The sequence below is a fragment of the Cetorhinus maximus genome, chromosome 13 (assembly GCF_964194155.1).
Source record: "Cetorhinus maximus chromosome 13, sCetMax3.hap1.1, whole genome shotgun sequence".
NCBI lineage: Eukaryota > Metazoa > Chordata > Chondrichthyes > Lamniformes > Cetorhinidae > Cetorhinus > Cetorhinus maximus.
In genome coordinates this window covers 62,856,575-62,881,085 of record NC_135891.1, presented here as the reverse complement: position 1 = coordinate 62,881,085, position 24,511 = coordinate 62,856,575, and the positions used below count along the sequence as shown (strand labels likewise).

Here is a 24,511-nt window from a genome sequence, read left to right as displayed (position 1 = left end):
AAAACCTCGGCAGATCTAGCTGCATCTGTGGACAGAGAAACTGAGTTTGAGGCATTCCAGAGGGCATTGGATGATTATTTAAATAGAAACAATGTGCAGGGTTATGGGGAAAAGGCAGGAGATTGGCACTAAGTTAAAATGCTCAGAGAGCACGGTGGGCTGAATGACCGTAAAAATTCTGTGATTCTGTGATCGTTTTGAGTCCAATGTGACTTCTTCAGAAGGATTGAAATGAACTTGCACAGAAAAAATGTCTTTATTCAAAGGGCTGTGAATCTTTGGAAATCTATCCCAGACGGTTGTGGATGCCCAGTTCTTGAGCATATTCAATACACAGATTGATAGATTATTGGGTACTAAGAGAACCAAAGGATGTGGGGAGAGCGTGGGAAGGTAGAGTTGAGGTAGAAGATCAGCCAAGATCGCATTGAATGGCGCAGCAGGCTTCAAGGGCTAGGTAACCTACTCTAGCTCCTATTTCTTAAGTTCTTATGTTCAGTTCATGATACTGTGAGGTGACTACATCTCCCAGAGGGCACGGGGATAGACACGTTATAAAAATGCTGGCCGAAGGAGGCGCTTCTCTAATGTGAGCTGGTTGCTGCAAAGAAGTGTCTTAGCAATAGATTTCAGCCTAACGGCGAGTTCTCCGCAACATTTATCCCTTCTGCAAAAAAAACCGAACTTGCAACTGTCCACAAGCACACCGATCCCTGCAGCATATGTAAAGATATCAGCCCCTGCATCCTTCTGTAAATTGATCTTGGAGTATCTCGCCCCCCAACCCCCCAAAAAAGAGCAGGAGCAACAATGAGGGAAATTCTGCACATCCAGGCTGGACAATGCGGGAACCAGATTGGAGCCAAGGTAAGAATCCCTTATAAACAATATTTAAGTCGTTTCTTTTTATATCAATGTACAGTACAAATAACTTCTGTGAATCGAAAGATACTCAAGAGTTTACGTCTTATAAAATGCTATTTAACTGTAAGAATTAAATGAAACCACACCCTTTCCCACTGCTTTAAACCGTAAGTGCTTAATTCCGTCTGACACAGTGAGTAACTTACAGTGAGACTACATCATATGGCATGTTTTCCAGCTGTTGCAACTGATTTGATTTTTTTTTGAAAAGGAAATTAGTCTGCTTAAATTCCTAGGTATTGTTATCCCTAAGTAACTGGGGCTGACTGTGAAAGCAGCTGGACATGCGCGCAGGCTGATGACAGTCTTGCACGCCTCCCTCCGTATTCCTTTGTCTGGATGCCAGAATTCAATGGAAAAGGGATCGGGGTCTAATTTCGATCTAAATCGAACCCAAACCCTACGAACTAAACCTCAGCTGAATTTGAAGTAAACACGGAGACAGATCTTGGGTTTTGTTTTTTTTAAATCAGGATTTGGTAGTCCCCGGGTGCAGATCTCCCAAATTCCTCGGGTCATTTAAAGCTTTGTGCCTTCAAATTAAGCAGCAGGCTCTAGGAGGAAGGCTTGGTACAGACGCCATCTGTGGGTGCAAACAATGTCTATTTATCCATACATTGTGCAAAAATTGTTCCCGCTTTCATAAAATTATCCCTTTTTTGCATGATTGTGGAATAAAGATCTTGTTTAGACTGCCTGAGGCTCGCCAATCCTGGAGCGAGAGGTTTGGATTTGTGGGGTTCAGTATCGTTGCTGTTCCCGGGTTGGATCTATTCTCATGTTAAGACTGATCCAAGGAACCTCCCTCCGTATTCTCTTGTGGCTGATGTCCTCTCCCCGTCAGCCCCTAAGCAACGAAATCCCAGAGGGTTGCAAGGGGAAGCCACTGCGCTTCCCCCACCCCCCGGAATGATGCTGGAAGCTCATATATATGGGGGAGTTGCAGAATCGGTGCAGCTTGTCACATGCGAGTGAAGAAGTGGATGGCTCAGATCGAATTTGGTGTGTTCAGGGGGGGATTGTGTGAGCTGATGAGAGATCCACACTCATCATCACCCTTCTGGTGCAGGGTTATAACGCGAGCCACTGTTTGTGACCCATTCACAATGTGCCCTATTGCGTCGATCTGCAGCTGAAAAGGGTGTGGTTTATACACTCCGCCGACGAAAGGGTTCACAAACCCCTCGGCCTCGACTGCAATGTCCTCCACCCTCTCACTAGCCGGTTGGAATAGTTCCAGACTGCATCTTGTACGTTTATGCATTTCATGAGAATTATGTGTGAATAACGGTTGTATCATTCAGTACCCTGGATTTTCTCAGAATCTCAGAAATGTTACAGAAGGAGGCCTTTTGGCCCATCGTGTCTGCACCGCCTCAGAATGAGCAATTCACCTGGTGCCATTCCCGTGCCTTCTCTCCATAACTCTGCACGTTTTTATTTTCAGATAACTGTCTAATTCCCCTTTGAATGCCTCGATTGAACCTACCTCCATCACATTCTCAGGCAATGCATTTCAGACCTTAACTACTTTCTGCATGAAAAAGTTTTAATTACTTTAAATTTGTGCCATCTTATTCTCGATCCTTTCACAAGTGGGAACAATTTTTCCCTATGGACTCTGCCCAGACCCCTCATCATTTTGAATACCTCTATTAAATCTTCTCTTCTCCAAGGAAAACAGTCCCAACTTCTGCAAATCTATCTAGGTAATTGAAGTTCCTCATTCCTGGAACCATTCTCATGAATCTTTTTGCACCCTCTCTAATGCCTTCACATCTTTCCTAATGTGCGGTGCTCAGAACTGGATGCAATACTCCAGCTGAGGCCAAACTGGTGCTTTACACAAGTTCAACATAACCTCCATGCTCTTGTACTCTATGCACCTATTAATAACGCCTGGGATACAGTATGCTTTATTAACTGCACTCTCAACCTGTCCTGCCACCTTAAATAACTTACGCACATATACACCCAGGTCCCTGTGTTCTTTTAGAGTTGTACTTTTATTTTATATTGTTTCTCCATGTTCTTTCTACCAAAATGAATCACTTTACATTTTTCTGCATTGAATTTCATCTGCCACGTGACTGCCCATTCCACAAACTTGTCTGTGTCCATCTGAAGTTCTGTGCCATCCTCCTCACAGTTCACAATGGTTCCAAGTTTTGTATTATCCACAAATTTTGAAATTGTGCCCTATACACCAAGGTCTAGGTCATTAATATGTATAAGGAAGAGCAAGGGTCCCAACACTGACCCCTGGAGAACTCCACTACAAACCTTCCTCCAGGCCAAAAAACATCCATTAACCACTACTCTGTTTCCTGTCACTCAGCCAGTTTCATATCCATTTTGCTACTGTCCCTTTCATTCCATGAGCTATAACTTTGCTCACAAGCCTATTGTGTGGCACCGTATCAAATGCCTTTGGGAAGTCCATGTACACCACATCAACAGCATTGCCCTCATCAACCCTCTCTGTCATCTTTTTGAAAACCTTCAGCAAGTTAGTTAAACACGATTTTCTCTTAAAAAATCTGTGCTGGCTTTCCTTAATGAATCCCCATTTGTCCAAGTGACTATTAATTTTGTCCTGAATTATTGTTTCTAGAAATTTCCCCACCACCAAAGTTAAACTGACTGGCCTGTAGTTGTTGGACTTTACACCATTTTTTGAACAAGGTGTAACATTTCCAATTCTCTGATCCTCTGGCACTACCCCTAAGTCTAAGGAACACTGGAAAATTATGGCCAGTGCCTCTGCAATTTCCACTCTCACTTCCCTCAGTATCTTTGGATGTCAAGTGGGCCTGATGCTTATTAACATTAAATATTGACAGCCTATCTAATATCTCCTCCTTATCAATTTTAAATCCTTCTACTGTATTAATTACCTCCCCTTTCACTGTGGTCTGGGTAGCATCTTCTTCTTTGGTAAAGACACATGCAAAGTATTAATTCAATACCTCAGCTATGCCCTCTGCCTCCATGTGTAAACCTCCTTTTTGGACACTAATTGGCTCTATTTGTCCTCTTACCACCCTTTTACTATTTATATGCCTTTCGTCATAGGGATTTGTTAATTAAAAGACTGGAATTGACCAATATGAATCTCAATTTTGTACTATTTCGAAGAAGAGCAGGTGAGTCATCCCTGGCGTCCTGGCCAATATTTATCCGGGCACCGGCTTCACAAAAAACAGATTATCTCATCATGATTACATTGCTGTTTGTTGGAGCTTTCTGTGTGAAAATTGGCTGCTGTACTTCCTACATTACAAGAGTGGCTGCACTTCAAAAGTACTTCAATGGCTGTAAAGTGCTTTGACATGTCCAGTGGTTGTGAAAGGTATATAAATGCAAGTCTTTCCTTTCAATTTATGAATGAACCTCTGCTTGTAATCCGTGTTTATAGTTTTGGGAGGTGATCAGTGATGAACATGGAATTGACCCTTCTGGGAGTGCCCGTGGTGATAGTGGCATACAGCTGGACAGGATCAATGTCTACTACAATGAAGCAGCTGGTAAGGAATTACGGTTGCCAGAGGATCTGATCCTGCTTATATATCTGGGTGGGTGACTGTCCATTACACAAACTAGGAATCTTGAGGAAAGAATCTGATAGGGGTATCCAATCTTTGGGAGAGTGTCAGTTTCTCATGTGGAACTACAGACTCAGCTACAAATGATTAAAAAGCTTCAGGGTCAGTTGCTGTTCCCCTTTGATATTATTCCTCTTAAACATCACAAAATTTGTTCCTCACTTAACTTGTGCCCTTAATTTCTTGACCTGGCAGGTGTGGTCTGCTCCACTGCTGCCTTTGTCTGCCACAAGGTTTATACACTTGCAAGCTTCAGTCCCTGTCCTTTACACTTCCCGGGCCTGAAGGACTAGATTGGCATAAAATGGCTGCTATTTCCGTGGTCAAAATCTGCCATTCAGGAAGAGCCTTTTCTAATCCTCCAGATGTGGGAACCTCCCAAAAAGCTGAGACCAAAAATTTACATTTCAAGCAAGAATGCAGAGTAGGAAGGAACTATTAGGCCAAGTAAAAAGAACTGGCAGGCAACATCCTGGATTCTCCGGCTGGGGTTTTCTACTTCTGTGCTCACCCATTCCTGTTAATAGGCATGAGCGAAAGATTGGGGGTTGGTGTGTGCATAAAAAGATCACCACCTTGTGTAGAAAGGAAGATCAGAATTTAAAAGTAGACAGTAGGAGAGGATAGGAGGGGAAAAGTGTTGGTGGGAAATTTTACAGAAGTAAAACAAAATGGTAAATTAACAAAGGCGAGGAAACTGATAGGTTAAGAAGCCAAGAGGAAGAAAGTTGTCAACCAAGTTTGACATCTTTATACCACTTCCAGAAGTATTCCAAATAAAATAAAGGGACTAGAAGAACAAAGTTAGTACACTATAAGATGGGTTATAAAAACAAAGTGCTGGAAATGCTCGGTAGGTCTGGAAGCATTTGTGGAGAAAGAAACAGAGTTAACGTTTCAGGTCAATGGTCTTTTGTCAGAGTTTCCTAAAGCAGCAACAAATGAGCAGGAGATGCTTGATTTAGTTATGACAGCAAGCCCATAAAGAGTTCATGATCATAAGAGAGCATCTTGGGGGAATAGCCCACATCCCATGAATGAATAAAAAATAGTAACTTTATTATGAAGGGGAGAAAGGAGGATCACAAACCAGTTAGCTTTGAAGGGATGAGGAAGGAATTGGCTAGAATAGGGTAGGAGAAATTATTTGTTGGTAAATCTACTGACTAATAGCTGGATCTATTAACGAAGGTAATGAATTATAAAACAAGTATACTACCCCTGACAAGTTAAAACTTCTAGGTTGATGATGTTGGCCTAAAAGAGTTATTAAGTCTAGCATTATAATTAAAACGTTATGCAAGGATGAAGAATGGTGCTGAGAATAAGAACTGGGAAGATTATAGCAGGTATAAGAACCAAAGAAAATCAGAAGATAAGGGTCATCAGTCCTCAGATTTGTTTTTGACTAAATATGGACGGATCGTGGTTTGTGTATATAACACTGGCTGGAAGTAGTGTCCTTCATTAACTCTTCCCTGATGAAGATTCCACTTAGCCAAAGGCTATTAAAGCCACCAATAGCCCATCTGTTGCCTAAACATATAAATTGCTTAAAAATGCTCATTTGCTGAGATCAGACAATGTGCCTGGTAGTGTAATGATGTGATAAACATCTTTTGAGTACAAAAAAGTCACAATGGTTGCCTCCAGATGGAGTGGAATTGACACTTTCAAATATGCCCACTTTTTTTTAACCATTTGAACCAGTGTTAAAATTGCCGGTGGGGGCAATGCTGATGTCTCTGGAGATGCCTCGTCCCAGCAGGCTTTCTCTGGTATCTTAGAAGGCAGTCCTACAGAGAAGCAATGTAAATGGCCTCTGTGGCGGTGTGGGAAAATAGTTCCCTGCTTGTGTAGGTCAGCAGTATGACTTCCTAATCACTGACCTGTGCAACCATCATGAGAGGGATGGCAGCTAGAAAAGTAAGTTGCGTATCACAGCTTTCAAAGCACCTGGGCATGCACTACTCCTGTCTGGTACAACTGTGCTGAAAAATCCATTTTAAAGTGTAAATGACAGCCTATTCCAATGCAGTAGAAGCCAAACTGTTGCAGAATCTCCTCTACCTAAAGCATTTCTGTGAACTCAACATTAAATAGTTAAATGTTTCAAGTGAGGATAAATGTTGATGTCAAGCTTTACCCCTTCCCATCAGTGTATATGTCAGTGTCTGTACAAAAATCAAAGTAGTTTATATCACAGTGAAAACTAATCAGCCCATTGTGTCTGTGCTCTTTGCTGCACCAATCCAAAATGAATACAATTGCCCTCTTCTCTCCCCATAGCCCTGTATCTTCCTCTGCTTCAATTATTTCTCTAGTCATTCCTTAGCAGATTCAGTTGTCTCTTCCTGTGTGGATTTAACTTTGTCTGAAACTGCGGGTGAAATTTAATGTAGTGACGGGGGTCTTGCCCGCTGGCTGGAGAGCCGACGAGAGCCCTGCATTGCCTCTTTTTGGGAAGGCCTGCTGTATTAAGTACCAATCAGGCACTTGACTGGGCAGCACCAGGCCTTCCCCTGGATCAAGGACCCTGCGGTGGAAGTCCTACCCATCGAAAGCTGCTCACCAATCAGAGCCTGGCAGCACTTCATTGCCCAGCAGTACCAGTGGGGCAACATGGGACCCAGGCCACAGGTGAGTGATGGCAGGAGAGGGATCGCGGGCTGAGGATCGTTGGGTTGGGGGTGGTGGAGAAGAGGGTTGGCAGCAAGGTGACTAGGCAGGGAGGTGGCTCTCAGCTGTCCTCCTTCTTTCCTAATGCCGTGTCCCTAGATCAGACACTGTGCCTTTGAATGAGGGACCCTCTCTGGAAGCTTGCAATGCAACCTGACAGGGTTTGTTTTTCCGGCTTCCCACATGTGAGTCTCCCGTCCGCGCTGGTTGAATACCAGCATTAATTCCCCACTTAAGGGCCTCAATTGGCAAGATGGCAGGAAGATTGTCCATGAGCCTTTCCACAGACAGATGTGGGAAGGTGGCGAGGTCTCCACCTGCCACCTTCCCATCCAATTAAATGCCCACTGCCACCAAACTGCCACAGGGGCGGGCATTAAATTCCACCCTTCATTAACATATTATCTTGTATTTGACTGTTTTCCAGGTGACAAGTATGTTCCCCGTGCGATTCTGGTAGATTTGGAACCTGGTACTATGGACTCCGTCCGATCTGGGCCATTTGGACAGATATTTAGACCAGATAACTTTGTATTTGGTAGGGATACAATAGTAATTTAATTGCATAAACAAATGTTTCAAGATAGTTGAGTGGGCTTTGTAGAGATGAAGCAGCTCAGTGTAAGTAGACCAAAGATGGGCCTTTTTTTTTGGTAAAATACCATTCCCCTTATAAATGGATTCACATTCAGCTCACTGTTCTACTTGTATACTCATCTGTTACCCAACATTAAGAGGTGAATGAGTACTACAAGCTGACTGACCCTTTAGCTTACCTCGTCATGGAGAAGGACATTGTGGTAACAGGGTACTTAGAAAATCATGTGATGATCAGGCACAATATTAATTTATAAAAGGGAAATCATGTTTGACAAATCTATTAGTTTTTTAGGGTTAACTAATAGGGTAGATAATGGGAGCCAGTGCATGTAGTACATTTGGGTTTTCAAAAGGCAGTCGATAAGGTGCCACATGAAAGGTTGTTGTACCAAATGAAGGCTCATGGAGTTCAAGTAATATATTAACATTGATAGAGAATTGGTTAAAGGACAGATAACAGCAGAGGAATAAATGGGTCATTTTCAGGTTGCAGGCTGTTAATAGTGATGAGCCACGAGGATTGGTGCTGGCGTCTCAACTATTTACAATCTATGTGAATGACGTAGTTGGAGGGACCGATGTAATGTATCCAGGTTTACTGACAATTAAAACTGAGAAACTATCAAATGTTGGTGTTCAGGAGAATTTGGGTGTCCTTGTACAAGAAACACAGAAAGTTAACCTGCAGGTACAGCAAGCAATTAGGAAGGCAAATGGTATGTTGGCCTTTATTGTAAGGGGGTTGGAGTATAAGAGTAAGGAAACTTTGCTGCAACTGGATAGGACTTTGGTGAGATCACACCTGGAGTACTGTGTACAACTTTGGTATCTGTAGCTAAAGAAGGATACATTCGCTTTAGAGGTGGTGCAGTGAAGGTTTACTAGATTGATTCCTGGGATGACTTCTCAACCTTGTGAGTTTAATCTCCATCTCAACTCATAATGCTGCCCCTCCTCTGATTTCACTGTCCCCTGATCCTCCATTAATCCCTCCCTTCGTGTAAACTCCCCAAATCATACACCCAGCCGCCCACTTGACCTTGCCATCTCATGTGGCTACACTATTCCCTTCATATCAATCACAGAAAAGGCCATTCTCTGCCCACATCCCCCTTCCATGCATCAATCCTACTTCCTTTAGTAACTACCCGTGGAAAAATAATCTCCCAATTCACTTACAACAGCACTTTCAAAATCCCAAATGTCTAGCCTTGGCCGTCCTTTTGCCACAACAGTTCTGCAGTTACTGATTTGCTCAACTTCATCGCCACTTATGATGTCCTAGTCTCCAATAAAACCTTTATTCTTTTTCAATCTGGACATTCAGCCTGATATTGGCTTCCATCTCTGCTTGTTTATGTCCAAGGAATGCAGACTTTAATAGACATGGCAGTTAACTGGTTTAGCCATTCACTGCCAGATCTGGTTGAACCACATAAAGCACTATTGAGTCCTGCTCTCGTCTGCTAAAGCTGCTCACTATTCCAGGATCAACCTGGAATACAAAGAGAACCCCCTTGCCCCCACCCCCAGTTTCTTTGCTGCAAATTGTCTTCTTAAACTCCTCTCCATATCTCCTCCAGCCTTGCATCCAACAAAGTGCAAGGAGCTTATGGACTTCTTCTCAGTATCCATCCAATGGTTGCCTCTACCACTTCTCCAGTCTACTGTTTTATTTACCTCTAAGGCTCCTCCGCTGTCCCCCCCCACCCTTTAGATCTCAACTTTTTTTTCTAGTTTTTTTCCTATCTCTCCTCACGACCTCTCCAAGCTCATCTTGTCCATGCCTTTTGCTCCCTCGATCCTATTCCCACAAAACCACAGAACTTCCCTTCTTGGATCCCACGTAACCAGACTATCACTTGCAAAGGTTTCTCTTCCCACTCTTGCACCATTACCTCTGGTATCACCCAAGGATCTACTCTTGGCCCCCTCCTATTTCTCATCTGCATGCTGCCCTCAGCAACATCGTCTGAAAACACGACATGTATGCTGACTACACCCTGCTCTACCTCTCTCAACTCCTCCACTGTTGCTAAATTATCAGGCTGCTCGTATTGGGTGAGCGAAAGTTTCCTCCAATTAAATATTGGGGAGAACATGGCTGTTGCCTATGGTCTCTGCTACTGACTCTATTCTTCTCTCATGAAACTATCTGAGGTTGAACCTGACTTCACAACATTAGTGTCATATTTGACCCCGAGATTAACTCTGACCATATATCTGTGCCATAATTAAGACTGTCTATTTGCACCTCTGTAACATTGCTCAACTCTGCTCCTGCCTCAGCTGTTGAAACCCTCATTCATGCCTTTGTTACCTTTGGACTTGACTATTCTAATGCACTCCTGGCAGGCTTCCCACATTCTACACTCTGAGGTCATCCAAAACTCTGCTGTCCATGCCCTTACTAGCACCAAGTCCCATTCACCCATCACCCCTATTCTTGCTGACGTACACTAGCTCCTGGTCAAGAACTATCTCAATTTAAAAATTCTCATTCTTGTTTACAAGTCCTCCATGGCCTTCCCCACTCCCTATCTCTATAATCTCCTCAACCCCTTATGTTTCGAGACATCTACACTCATCTAATTCTGGCTTCCTCAGCATCTCTGATTTGAATTGCTCCACCATTGGTGGCTGTGCTTTCAGACACCAGATTATGGAATTCCTTTCTTAGACGTCTATGCCTCTCTATTTTTCTCTCTTTAAGGTGCTTCTTAAAACCTCTCTTTAAGGTGCTTCTTAAAACCTATCTCTTTGACCAAGCTTTGGCCATGTGCCCTAATATCACTCCATATGGCTCAGTGTCAAATTTTGCTTAATTTTTTTTATTCTTTCACAGGATGTGGGTGTCGCTGGCTAGGCCAGCATTTATTGCTCATCCCTAATTGTCCTTGAGAAGGTGGTGGTGAGCTGCCCTCTTGAACCGCTGCAGTCCATGTGGTGTAGGTACACCCACAGTGCTGTTAAGGAGGGAGTTCTTAATTGCTTCTGTTAATCGCTTTGGGATGTTTAATTGCTTTAAAGGCACTATATAAATATAAGTATCATGGTGTGAGAGGGCTGTCCTATGAGGAGAGATTATGTAGCCTATTCTCTCTGAAGTCGAGAAGAATGATAGTTCATCTCATTGAAACATATAGGAATCTGAGAACGTTTTACAGGGTAAAGGCTGAATGGCTGTTTCCTGAGGCTAAAGAATCTAGAACTAGGGGTCATAGTCACAGGATAAAGGCTTGATCATTCAGCTGGGTTAATGAAAAATCACAGCATTCTTACAGCACAGAAAGAGGCCATTCGACCCATTGTGTCTGCACCAGCTGTCCGAATGACCAATTCACCTAGTGCTATTCCTGGCCTTCTCTCCAAAACCCTGCTAATTACTTCAAATCTGAGCCCCCTTGTTCTCGATCCTTTCATAAGGGGGAACAGTTTCTCCCTGTCAACTCTGTCCTGACTCCTCATGAGTTTGAATACCTCTATCAAATCTCTTTTCAGCCTTCCCTTCTCCAGGAAAACAGTTCCAAATTCCTTTCTTAGAGGGTTGTGTATCTTTAGAATTCTCTACCCCAGAGGGCTGAGGTTGTTCATTTATTGAGTATATTCATGGCTAAGATTGAGGGAAATCAAGGGGCAGTGGCAGCAGTGTGTACCATCTACAAGATGCACTGCAGCAACTCACCAAGGTTCCTTTGACACCACCTTCTAAACCCATGACCTTTACCATCTAGAAGGATGAGGGCAGAGGATGCAAGGGAACACCATCACCTGCAAGTTCCCCTCCAGGTCACTCACCATCCTGATTTGAAACTATATTGGCGTTCCTTCACTGTCGTTGTGTCAAAATCCTGGAACTCCCTAACAGCAATGTGGGTGTACCTAAACCACATGGACTGCAGCGGTCCAAGAAGGTGGCTCACAACCACCTTCACGAGGGCAATTAGGAATGGGCAATAAATGCTGGCCTATCCAGCGAGGCCCACATCCCATGAACGAATTTAAAAAAACATGCGGATTGGGCAGGGAAGTGGAGTTGAGATTGAAGATCAGCCATGATTTTATTATGTGGAGGCGAAGGCTCAAGGCTGGCGAGGGGAGGGGTGAAGGGTACATATGGCCCTACTGCTGCTCCTCTTCCGTAATTATTCTCATTTACAATCATCCAATGGTATTATGGTAAAGGCCCCTGTCTTGTGTGGTATTGAGCCATACAAAAGACAAGATCCTTGGTTTGACATCTGGTCTATGTTGAGTCAGCTGATCTTGGGTATGACAGCCGTTGGTGTTCTTTATTAACTTCAGTGATTCTGGGGCAGACAAGAGAAAAGTCATCTAGGATTTCTGCTGCTGATTGCTGGAAAAGGTGAACCTGGAGGATGTTTGGTGAGGATGAGTTGGGCTCTGCTGTGATACACCCGTTTGACTAACTTGCCAACCCTTTCTAATCTTTTTTACTGGAAGAATGGCCACGTGGGTGAGCAATAAGAGGGAAACTGGCATCTATGGAACCATACCTTAGCTAGGGTCAATCCCTTCAGGAGAGGAGGAGGGAAGAAAACAAAGAAATATAAATGCTCATTAATTGGTACTGTGGGTTTATCAGTCATGGACTTCTGAGCTGCTTTAGCTCTATGTACTGGTATAATGCAGAGACCCAATTTTTTATAGCTCTATTGCCTTGTATGCTACATTTGCAAAGAGTCAATGGGACATAATGTACAAATTATCTTTCATCTAAAGGACATCTGCAAGGGAGTGATCGCATTTAAACTGAAATATCATTCAGCAGCTGACATTAATATTCTGCCCTATTAAATGCAATTTCTATTCCATGCCCATTTTCTAATCAATATGCATTATAAAAATATTTTTCCATTGGGATGTTGAATGTAACGTACAGATGTCATTGTATGTGTGTTGGATCTTTATTTTCCCTTGTTTAGATTAGACCTGTGATTTATATTGTTTGTACCCACCTTAAAATCACTCGCCCTAACGCCTTCGCTGTGAGCTGAACAGATCAGGAAGGTTCCAACCCCAAAAGACGTTGAGTTAGCTGATCTCAACTGAGGCAGTTTAAAATCATCCAGTGTTTCCACCAGTTGAGAGCTATCCAGTGAGTTTGCTGGGATGTTGGATAAGCAGTGTCTATGCTTATGTCTATGCCAAGATGCCTCTTCCCAAGGTGGAATAGCTTGCTAGTACTTGCTGTTTGGACCCACATAATGAAAGATGGTCATTTGAATAAAGTAGAAGGATCTATTGGCTCCTCTGGAATTGTGCTGCTGCATGCAGGGAACAATGAGAGAAAAAGAATCAGGTTTTCAAACAGAATTAACAGAACAATTAATAATATTTTCAACACAATATTAATAAATAATAAAAATTATTGTGTAATGAGTTTTGGAGTAGAAAAAGTTTTCAATGATATCGTGAATCCCTGTGCCTTTCCGTGTCATGAGTCTTTTTCTTCCAGGTCAAAGTGGTGCTGGAAACAATTGGGCCAAGGGTCATTACACAGAGGGAGCTGAACTGGTTGATGCAGTGCTTGATGCGGTAAGGAAGGAGTCTGAGAGCTGTGACTGTTTACAGGGATTCCAGCTCACTCACTCTCTGGGTGGTGGTACTGGCTCCGGGATGGGCACCCTCCTCATCAGCAAGATACGGGAAGAATACCCTGACCGTATCATGAACACATTCAGTGTCATGCCCTCGCCTAAAGTTTCGGACACTGTGGTGGAGCCATACAATGCAACCCTGTCCGTCCATCAGCTGGTGGAGAACACAGATGAGACGTACTGCATCGACAATGAAGCCCTTTATGATATCTGCTTCCGTACAATGAAGCTAACCACTCCCACTTATGGAGATCTCAATCACTTGGTCTCTGCCACCATGAGTGGGGTCACCACCTGCCTCCGCTTTCCTGGACAGCTTAATGCTGACCTTCGCAAGCTAGCTGTAAACATGGTGCCCTTCCCTCGGCTCCACTTCTTCATGCCGGGCTTTGCCCCGCTTACCAGCCGTGGCAGCCAAAATTACAGAGCACTCACAGTGCCGGAGCTGACTCAGCAAATGTTTGATGCTAAAAACATGATGGCAGCTTGTGACCCACGACATGGACGCTACTTGACCGTTGCTGCCATATTCCGAGGCCGGATGTCCATGAAAGAAGTAGATGAGCAGATGCTGAACGTCCAGAACAAGAACAGCAGCTACTTTGTGGAGTGGATTCCCAACAATGTTAAGACAGCTGTCTGTGACATTCCACCCCGTGGCCTCAAAATGTCCTCCACTTTCATTGGCAATAGTACCGCCATCCAGGAGTTGTTCAAGCGAATTTCTGATCAGTTCACTGCCATGTTCCGCAGGAAGGCCTTCTTGCACTGGTACACTGGCGAGGGAATGGATGAGATGGAGTTCACTGAGGCTGAGAGCAACATGAATGACCTGGTATCAGAGTACCAGCAGTACCAGGATGCCACTGCAGATGAGCAGGAAGAGTTCGAAGAGGAAGAGGGAGATAATGATGAAGCATAGTCGTCACGGAATCTTCAAGAAGCTGCAACAGTAGATTGCAAAGTCACGTTTGAGTTGAACTATTGAATTCTGCCTAATTTTCCAGCCTTTTAATTAAGAAGATGCTGTGACGCTAACAGCATTATTAAAGTGGAATTCCTGTTGAAGGTTTGTGTGTGTGTGTTTGTGTGTGATTTAACATCGTCTGTAGTTTTAAAGCAGCAGTGCCTCCCCCCCCCCCCCCCCGATATGTTAAAATATGAAATCAAACTTTATGAACAGGCCTGAAAAGCAAGAACATTGTGCAACTGGCTGAAACAATTTTGGAGTAGCTTGTTTCAGTTTGTAATTTTTTTTCCAATATCGGATACATATGCTTTTAAATAGACAAAGGATACTTTGTAAGTTCTACTGCTGACATATAGCCTTTTAAACTCCTTTCGGGCAATAAAACAATCTCCCAAAAATGGGAAGAAAGTTGGCAAACTGGAACAGCTGGAAAAGGTCAGGGTGAGATTTGCCCTTCATTCATTATGTAGAAGCATAATGATCCCTTTTTGCTTGCAGACTTTTTTTTGATGCAGTTTATTTTTTTTTCTCTTCAGCTGAGATACGATAAGAGTACTTCTTAAAATTGGATTTAAAATGAATAATCTGGGGCACTACAGCTTTAGATGTAGTCGGAGTTGTTCAATAAAGGAACTACTGTATTTAATGACTGTAACCTTCCCTAGAAGTGTAGTATAAAGCACTGTTCAGTATTGAGTATTGAGATCTGATGGTGTTATGTTGATTGAGCTGCAGAGAATCGACCCATGAAGGGTGAGTTCCACTTCCATGAACTGCCAAAGAGCCCTTAACAGGTTCACCCAGCTCTTTCCCAATCGGCGGTCGTTCTCTGTATTGCATGCCAACCTAAATTTGTCTTTCTGCGATGTTTGTACTGTAGAAATCAAACCATTCTAATAAATCAATACAAATTCTTTCTTCCTCTGTTTTTTCATTTCCTTCCATAGCTGTAGCTACACTCTTGCCAAGATTCAGTCTGAATGGAAGCAGAATGGGGACTGGGAAGAGGTGGCATCACAACTTAAATTGTGATTCCTTGCTGCTGATAAGAATCTGGATTTATATACTCTTTATTATATATCCAGAAACAGAATCAAAATCCTTTTTCCACATATGATAAATTACTTTGAAGTGCAGTTATGTAGATAAATGCAGCCATTTTGTACACAGTAAAATCCCATGATTAACAACAAGTTGTATATCTGGTTGTCTGCTTTTAGACATGGGTTAGCCAATAAAATCTGGCATACTTAGGAGCCCATTGTATCCATGCTGGCTGTTTGAAAGAGCTGTCTAACTTAGTCCCATGCCCCAGTTTTTTTCCTATAACCTTGTAAATTACCAGTAGTCCTCTTCAAGTACATGTCTGATTGCTTTTTGAAAGTTGCTATAAAATCTGATTCCATCATCCTTTCAGGTATTATGTTCTAGATTTAACCACTCTCTGCGGGGGGAAAATGATCCCCACTTCCCCTCATTTGCCAATTATTTTACATTGATAGCCTCTGGTTACCAACCTTATTTGTCAAAATTTCCCAATACTTGCTCTATCAAAATCCTTCTTCATTTTAAACATCCCTATTAGCTCTCCTCTTAACCTTCTCTACTCTAAGGAGAACAATCCAAGCTTCTCCAATCTCTCCACATAACTGAAGCCTTTCATCACTGATATTATCCTGATACACCTTCAGGTACTCTTTGCATGGCCTTGACATCCTTCCTAAACTATGGTGCCCAGAATTGTACACAGTATTCTAGCTGAGGTCTAACCAGAGATTCATAAAGGTTTGGCATAACATTTTTTGTATTCAATGCCATTATTCACGAAGCAGAGTAACCTGTACACTTTCCTCACTTCTTTACCAATGTGCCCTACCACCTCAAAGATTTGTGAATATGCACCCCTTACTCCCTCTGCTCTTGAACTCCCCTCCCCCACTCAAGATAGTAACATTTAGGTTATACTACCTCTTCGTGCCATTTCTCCCAATCATTTTATATCTAACTGCATCAAATTGTATGGTTAAGGAGCAATGCAAACTAAGACTCCAGAAGAACTTCCTGTCCTGTTTCAAATCCACCAGAGCCAGCAGCTTGGGGTCTTATTTTACCATTTCGACTAAATATCGGCACTTCCATCCTCAGCGTTGCAATAGAGCATCAGTCTAGAAAGATTATCCTGCTCAAGTTGTAGAACAGAACTTGAGCTCACAAAAATTACTTGAAAACTTTAATAACCGAAGCTATATAGGCACCCAAATAAGAAAGAGATGAACATGGTTCCAATGTTAAAAGGTCATCAGTTTAAGTTTTCTGAAATTTCCAAGTAATGCACTAAAAAGTGGACAGGAGACCACTTGAATTTTAATCTAGTGATTGCATGTATAACATTTTTGCTGACATTTTCTTTTATGGTGCAACCCTTAAGAGATGTAGTTCAATGTTCTTGCAGAGTTGATGTGGCTACAGAAGCACTGGTGCTTGATCCAGAACGTTGACAGTGCAATCAGGGAAAGACCTGACTGGAATTCACATCTGGAGCTTCTTTTTCCCCTAGTGGCTCTGGGTAAATACACTTCCTAGTTAGATTAGGAGGATCTAGGTTCAATCCTATGTCTGTGTCAAGTTAGCTGATCCCACAGTGGCAATTGACTGTACGTTAGAGAGGAGGAAAGTTACCTTCTAGTGCAAAGTGTGGATATTGGGGTGAGGACTACATCAGGTTGGACTGTGACTTGCCTCCAAGTTTTTACACTTCGCTTTTTAAGCTCATATATGAGAAATAGCCAGTAGGGCAAGAAACAACAGGACAGCAAATGTATTCCACAGCAGGTCATTGACCTGAAAAGTTGACTCTATTTCTCTATCCAAGGATGCTGCTGGACCTGCTAAGTATTTCCAGCATTTGCTGCTTATAATTAAGATTTCCAGCATCTGCAGTTTCCTGTTTTTTGATGAAAGTATTCATAATGGCCTTAGTGTTGCAGCTGTATTTCCCTCTAAGAAGGCCATTGACGTACCATAAATTATCGGCAGTAATTTTAAAATGTTTGTGACAGATTATATGAATGCCTTGCCTTGCAGAAAACACCAGTTTCAATTTCAAATTTAACACAGTCCTTTCTGGAGATGATCCCATTAATTTGCATGATTTCAAAATATTCTCACTGCAGTGGCTTGATTTCAGACTTCATTGCAGATCGTTCATGCTATTGACTCGCTGCCTATAAATTCATTGCTCACTTCTCTGTGGGAGCAGAAGGGATTAAGCTCCAGGCCACCAAATCCATCTAATTTTCTTAGCTCCACTGCTGTCCAGACAGTGGTTAGGTGATGGTTTTACCTGGCTATCTGTTCCATTTGAATCTGCAGTGACTGCTGGCGATGGGACTGTGCCTCAGGATGTATATTCTTTCATATATATATATATATACACACATATTAATACAAAGGGAACGAGTGGGACTTGCTAAATTGCTCTTGCATAGAATTGGCAAGGGCTCAACAGATTGAATGGCCTCCTGTGTTGTGATAATTCTATGATTCAATTCTTATAGGATGCATGCAGCACTACCATGTGATCTGATTATGATTGAATTACAAACTGTAATTTGTTCCCAGTTTCACAATATTAAACTGCAGACCTGCACTTTTTTTTATTCTTTCATAGAATGTGGGCATTGCTTGCCAAGCCAGCATTTACTGCCCAACCCTAAATGCCCTTGAGAAGATGGCGGTGAGCTACCTTCTTGAATTGCTGCAGTTATTGTCATGTAGGTACACCCACAGTGCTGTTGGAAAGGGAGCTTCAGCTCCAGCAACAGTGAAGGAACAGCGATATAGTTCCAAGTCATGATGCTGTGTGGCTTGGAGGGGAACTTGCAAATGGTGGTGTTCCTGTGCATCTGCTGCCCTTGGCCTTTTAGGTGATAGAGATCGTGGGTTTGGAAGGTACTATCTAAGGAGCACTGCTCACAATTATTTAAATCTGTACTTGTAAATAGGACTGACAAAAGGCTATTTATGCAGTAATGTCAATACAGCTGCATCAAGTTTCGACAGGTTTAATCCAGTAACAATAGCACTTGAGAAGCAAGCTGAGATCTTGAGTTGTGACAGCTGTTACCACAGCTGCCAGCTCAGTTACTGCAGACTATGGATTTCCCATCTTTTGCCAATATCAGAGAAACATTCAACACCTCTCCGCCCGCCCCCCTGCCCAATTGTAGCAGCCAAAATACTGCATCTGCTAAGGTTGGCTAACTCAAGTGGGCAAGGGATGGAACCTGGGCTGGTCTGTGATTTCATATTATAGATAGCTGATGCTATTTCCACTGGCTCAAACATTAGTATTTAGTTAACTTACTTCACGCAACTCTGAAATAATACATGTGCCCACTTGTGAAGTTCGTAAGACAGTTACTCCAGGAGGGATGTGTCCTAGGCGATGACTTGTAGATTGTTGACTTGGGTAGTTTCCGACTGGGGTCGATGGTCTTTTTGGCTTCTGTGTTGAGACAATTTAAAGATGTTGATGGATGATTTATATCTTTTCTTCTGGAGACAGCGGCAGTTTGATTGATTCTTAAAACACTGCCTGTGGCATGTAGATGGTCAAACAACAGGTGGGGCTCAGGCTGGCTGGATGGATGGAAGGAGAAAGAGGGAGAGCCCACTCAGGGTCCTTCCACAACTGCATATCTTCTTCTGTTCTCTAGGCTGGAGAAAAGCAGTTTCTTAAAACACACAAGATAGTTAGTTGGCTCATCACATGATCCCCCAACATCAACTAAACAGTTATCCAAACATGGTGATAGCAAGTTGATTCCGAGTCCGTGGTTTAGACATGATTAGAATATGTCTGGAAGAGTTCCTTTCTTAGCCAGATTCATTGTCCAGAGTGTTTGTGTCTAAAGGCTTGTCTTACATCCAACTGAACATATAGGTGCTGTCTGGATGTTTTATGAATGGGTTAGGAGATGGTATCATTCACATTTCTCCAAGGAATTGTCTCTGATGGGTTCTTCTAGTCAGCCTGACTCCATTTTAATGGCTTTGGAATTTGTAGGGTACAGTCATGTAAATGTTTGGCTTTTGATATAAAGCATGGTTTCATAATACCTCCCGGCCAGGCGAAATGAAATGCAGCAAGAATTTCATTACAATTTTTACATTTAGAATTAGGAAAAGAAAGAGGAACACAGACATTCGGACATCCGTGTATCAATCTTACAACTTACAGCTGGCATGTCTGCAACAGCCATTCTCTGTTCATGTTTGAGTTTCTCATCACCCTCTTCGGATGAGGCATAATTATAATTAAATCTCTTTTGATTTTGGGGTCTGGCCCAAGGAAGACTTTTGTTTCGAAAATCTGGTTTGTTTGTCCTTTTTCACCTTCTAAGTCCCTGTTGTGTGTCATCTAAGGGTTTGGATTTCACTAGCATCTGTTCATAGTGCTTTGGGAATTTTAATGCCAACTGACATGTGGTCTTGGGTGAGTTTTGGGCTAAGTGGAAACAACTTTGACTCTTAAGTCCTGAGGGGGTTGAATTTCACAGGCTGCTGAAGAGAAATCTTTTCTGTTCCAAGGTTTGCAATGTGCAAATCTCTGTTACTGCATTGTTGCACTGCCTATAAAGGCCTTAATCCCTTTACTGCTGTTTCCACAACTTACGTTTTAACAGTTCAGGTTCTAGCACATTAATAATTCTTATCTCTACGGTGATAGTGGGTGATAAACTATTTTAAAGCCCATGTGAGGTGTCTCGGTTCTCGACCTGCACATGGTCTTTAGTGGATTTTGAAGCTAAATTGCCGGATTCAGTTCACTTTGAATTTAGAACTTGACCATTGGATTCTTCAGTGGGAAAATCCACACTGACTTCACTTTTATTTTCCCTGTAGTTTTCACAAGAGCTGATCATCTTAGGGTGTATTACTGTCTCTTTTTCCCTTACTTTGGAGATGAGTTTTCACCCAATATGCCTACTGTCCTCTGGGATGCTACTGCTTGCAGGTGGCTGTCCAACTTCCGCTTTAAGAGGAGAGTGCAAGGAGGACCCTGGGACAGGCAGTCAGCAGCATCTAGAGGAAAGTACGAGAGGAGGACCCTGGGACAGGTAGTCAGCAGCACCTAGAGGAGAGTGCGAGAGGAAGACCTGTTTCTACTTGTCAGAGCTAAAGTGTGACATCAAAAGAAAACAGCTAGGTGATTGGTGGGTATCTCTTCCATGTCTCTTTTGATTGGCCAAGTGGTTTAAATCAGGAGACGTTATTACAGCTGAAGAGTACAGTTAAGAAATTAACTTTTAAAATATTTAACATCCAAACTAATTAATTAAATAGAATAGAGATGGCTGGGCAGGCAGGCAATGTGTTGCAGCTGTAGTATGTGGGAGCTGGTGGACGCCAGTGCGATCCACGAAGGACCTTATCTGCAGCAAGTGTTGGCTGCTTGACAAACTTCGGCTCAGAGTTGATGAGCTGGAGTCTGAGCTGTGGGCCCTGCAACATATCAGGGAGGGGGAGAGTTACCTGGACACTCTTTCAGGAGACAATCACACCTCTTAGATTAATTACATCAAATTTGGACCATGGTCAGGGACAGGAGGGTGTGACTGCAAGTGAGGCAGGTATGGGGATCCAAAATTTAGCTTTGGAGGAACCTCAGCCAATGCCCTTGTCCAATAGGTACAAGGATCTTGCTCCCGGTGTGGACGAGGGCATAGACTACAGGGAGGATGAGCAAACTGACCACAGCATGGTGGTACAGAGCGCCATATAAATGGGGGGAGAGAAGAGAAATGTAGTAGTAATAGGGGATAGCATAGTTTGGGAATTAGATACTGTTCTCTGCAGCAAAGACAGAGAGTCCCGAAGGCTGTGTTGCCTACCTGGTGCCAAGGTTAAGGACATCTCTTCTGGGTTGGAGACAATTTGGAGTGGAAGGGGAAGGATCCAGTTGTCGTGGTCCACGTTGGTACCAACAACATAGGTAGGAATAGGAAAGAGGTTCTGCTGGGGGACTACGAGCAGCTTGGGGCTAAATTAAAAAGCAGAACCTTAAAGGTAATAATCTCTGGATTACTACCTGAGCCACGTGCAAATTGGCATAGGGTAAATGCGCGGTTCAAAGATTGGTGTGGGAGAAATGGATTCCGATTCATGGGACACTGGCACCTGTACTGGGGAAGGAGAGAGCTGTTCCGTTGGGATGGGCTTCATTTGAACCATGCTGGGACCAGTGTCCTGGTGAATCATATATCTAGGGTTGTAGATGGAACTTTAAACTAATTAGAGGGGGAAGAGGGGAGGGTTCAATTGAAGGGAAGTTTAAAAAATCTAAAAGAAACAAGAGAGCAGAGGTGCAGGGTAGTGAAGAGATGAATGATAATCAAAATGCGACAGGAAGGGGCAGAAAATATAAGCAGAAGAGTGCAGCAGAAATCAGAACCAGAATAAGTAATAATGGTAAAAAGTCAAAGCTTTAGGCTCTTTATCTGAATGCACACAGCATTTGTAACAAGATAGATGAGTTGACGGCACAAATAGAAATAAATGAACATGACTTGATAGCTATTACAGAGACATGGCTGCAGGGTGACAAAGACTGGGAACTCAATATTCAAGGGCATTCGATGTTCTGGAAAAATAGGCAAAAAGGAAAAGGGGATGGGGTAGCTTTGTCAATAAATGAAGGTAACAGTGCAGCGATGAGTAGTGATATAGGTGCATTAGATCGTGATGTGGAATCAGTTTGGGTGGAAATAAGAAATAGTAAGGGGAAGAAGTCACAGGTAGGAGTTGTCTATAGACCCAAAGAGTTGCCTCACTGTAGGACAACGTATAAATCGGGAAATAATGGAGTTGTGTAAGAAGGGTGCTACAATTGTCATGGGTGATTTTAATCTGCATTTTGACTGGACAAATCAGATTAGCAAGGGTAACATGGAAGATGAATTTGCAGAGTGCATCAGGGATTGTTTCTTAGAGTAATACGTTGCAGAACCTACCTGGGAACAGGCTATTTCAGATCTAATAATGTGTAATGAGGCGGGATTAATAAGAGATATCGTAGTTAAAAGGATCCTCTAGGGGGTAGCGATCACATGGTAGAACTTCAAATTCAGTTTGAGGGCGAGCAACTCGGGTCTCAAACCAGTGTCCTCAATTTAAATAAGGGCAATTACAGGAGTATGAAGAAAGAGTTGTCTAAAGCGGGCTGGGAAGATAGATTAAGGGGAAGGTTAGTGGATGAGCAGTGGCAGACATTCAAGCAGATATTTCATGACGCTCAGCAAAAATTTATTCTGGTCAAAAAGAAGGACTCAATGAGAAGGATGAACAACCCATGGTTAACAAAGGCATTCAAGGAGAGTATCCAATCAAAAACTAAGGCATACAAAGCGACGAAAACTATTGGTAGGCCAGAGGATTGGGAATTTTTTAGGAACCAGCGGCAGATGACTAAAAGCTAATAAAGAGGGAGAAATTTGATTATGAAAGTAAATTGGCAAGAAATATAAAAACAAACAGCAAGAGCTTCTATAGGTATATAAAAAAGAGAGTGGCTAAAGTGAGTGTGGGACCCTTGGAGGATGTGACTGGAGAATTGATAATAGGAACAACAGAAATGGCAGATAATTTAAACCAATACTTTGCACGGTCTTCACGGTGGAGGATACTATAAACACCCCAAAGATATGAGATAAGCAAGGAGCTAATGGGAGGAAAGATCTTGTAACAGTCTCTATCATGAGGGACAAAGTATTTGACAAAGTAATGGGACTAAAGGCGGACAAGTTGCCAGGACCTAATGGCCTGCATCCAAGGGTTTTAAAGGAAGTGGCTGCAGAGATAGTGGAGGCATTTGTCGGAATATTCCATAACTCACTGGATTCCAGGAGGGTCCCAGCTGTTTGGAAAACCGTGAATGTGACGCCTCTGTTCAAGAAGGGAGGGAGACAAAAAGCAGGAAACTATAGGCTAGTCAGCCTAACATCTGTCATTGGGAAAATGCTGGAGTCCATTATTAAGGAAGAAATAGCAAGACATTTAGAAAAGCTCAACACAATCAAACAGAGTCAACATGGTTTTGTGAAAGGGAAATCATGTTTGACAAATTCGCTAGAATTCTTTGAGGATACAACAAGCTGAGTTGATAATGGGGAACCGGTAGATGTGTATTTAGATTTCCAGAAGGCCACATAAAAGGTAATTGCACAAAATAGGAGCTCACGGTATTGGGGTAATGTATTAGCATGGGGTGAGGATTGGTTAACACACACAAGACAGAGTTGGGATTAATGGGTCTTTTCAGGGTGAAAAACGTAACTAGTGGAGTGCCACAAGGATCAGTCCTAGAGCCTCAATTACTTACTATCTATATTAATGACTTGGAGGAGGGGGCAGAGTGTAATGTGTCCAAATTTGCTGATGATACAAAAATAGGTGGGAAGGCATGTTGTGATGAGGACATAAGGAATCTACAAGGGGATATAGATAGGTTGAGTGAGTGGGCAAAACTTGACAGATGGAGTTTAACGTAGGAAAGTATGAGGTAATGCATTTTGGTAGGAAGAATCAAAAGGCAGACTATTATTTAAATGGAGAGAAACTCCAAAAAGTGCAGCACGGAGGGATCTGGGTGTTCTTGTGCATGAAACACAAAAAGTTAGCATGCAGGTGCAGCAAGTGTTTAAGAAGGCAATTGGAATTTTGGCCTGTATTGCTAGGGCGTTGGAGTTTAAAAATAGGGAAGTCTTGTTACAATTGTACAGAGTCTTGGTGAAGCCGCATCGGGAGTACTGTGTACAGTTTTGGTCCCTGTATTTAAGAAAGGATATACTGGCATTGGAGCCAGTTCAAAAGAGATTCACTAGGCCTGGGATGAAGGGGTTGACTTATCAAGAACGGCTAAATGGGTTAGGCCTTTATTCATTAGAGTTTAGAAGAATGAGGGGTGATCTTATTGAAATGTACAAGATTCTGAGGGGGCTTGACAGGGTAGATGCTGAGAAGATGTTTCCACTAGTGGGGAAAACTCGAAACGGGGGACATAGTTACAGAATAAGGCAACACTCATTTAAAACTGTGATGCGAAGGAATTT

At 42.7% G+C, this 24,511-nt stretch overlaps 1 protein-coding gene across 1 annotated transcript; it reads left to right on the top strand.

The window, feature by feature from the left end:
* The first annotated feature begins 586 nt into the window (after positions 1 to 586).
* Positions 587 to 15,313, top strand: LOC144688636 (tubulin beta chain-like). The gene is made up of 4 exons (XM_078555437.1): positions 587 to 867; positions 4,343 to 4,451; positions 7,636 to 7,746; positions 13,288 to 15,313. Exons 1-4 carry the CDS (start codon positions 811 to 813, stop codon positions 14,349 to 14,351), a joined length of 1,341 nt encoding a protein of 446 aa, XP_078411563.1. The 5' UTR covers positions 587 to 810; the 3' UTR covers positions 14,352 to 15,313.
* Positions 15,314 to 24,511: the final 9,198 nt, after the last annotated feature.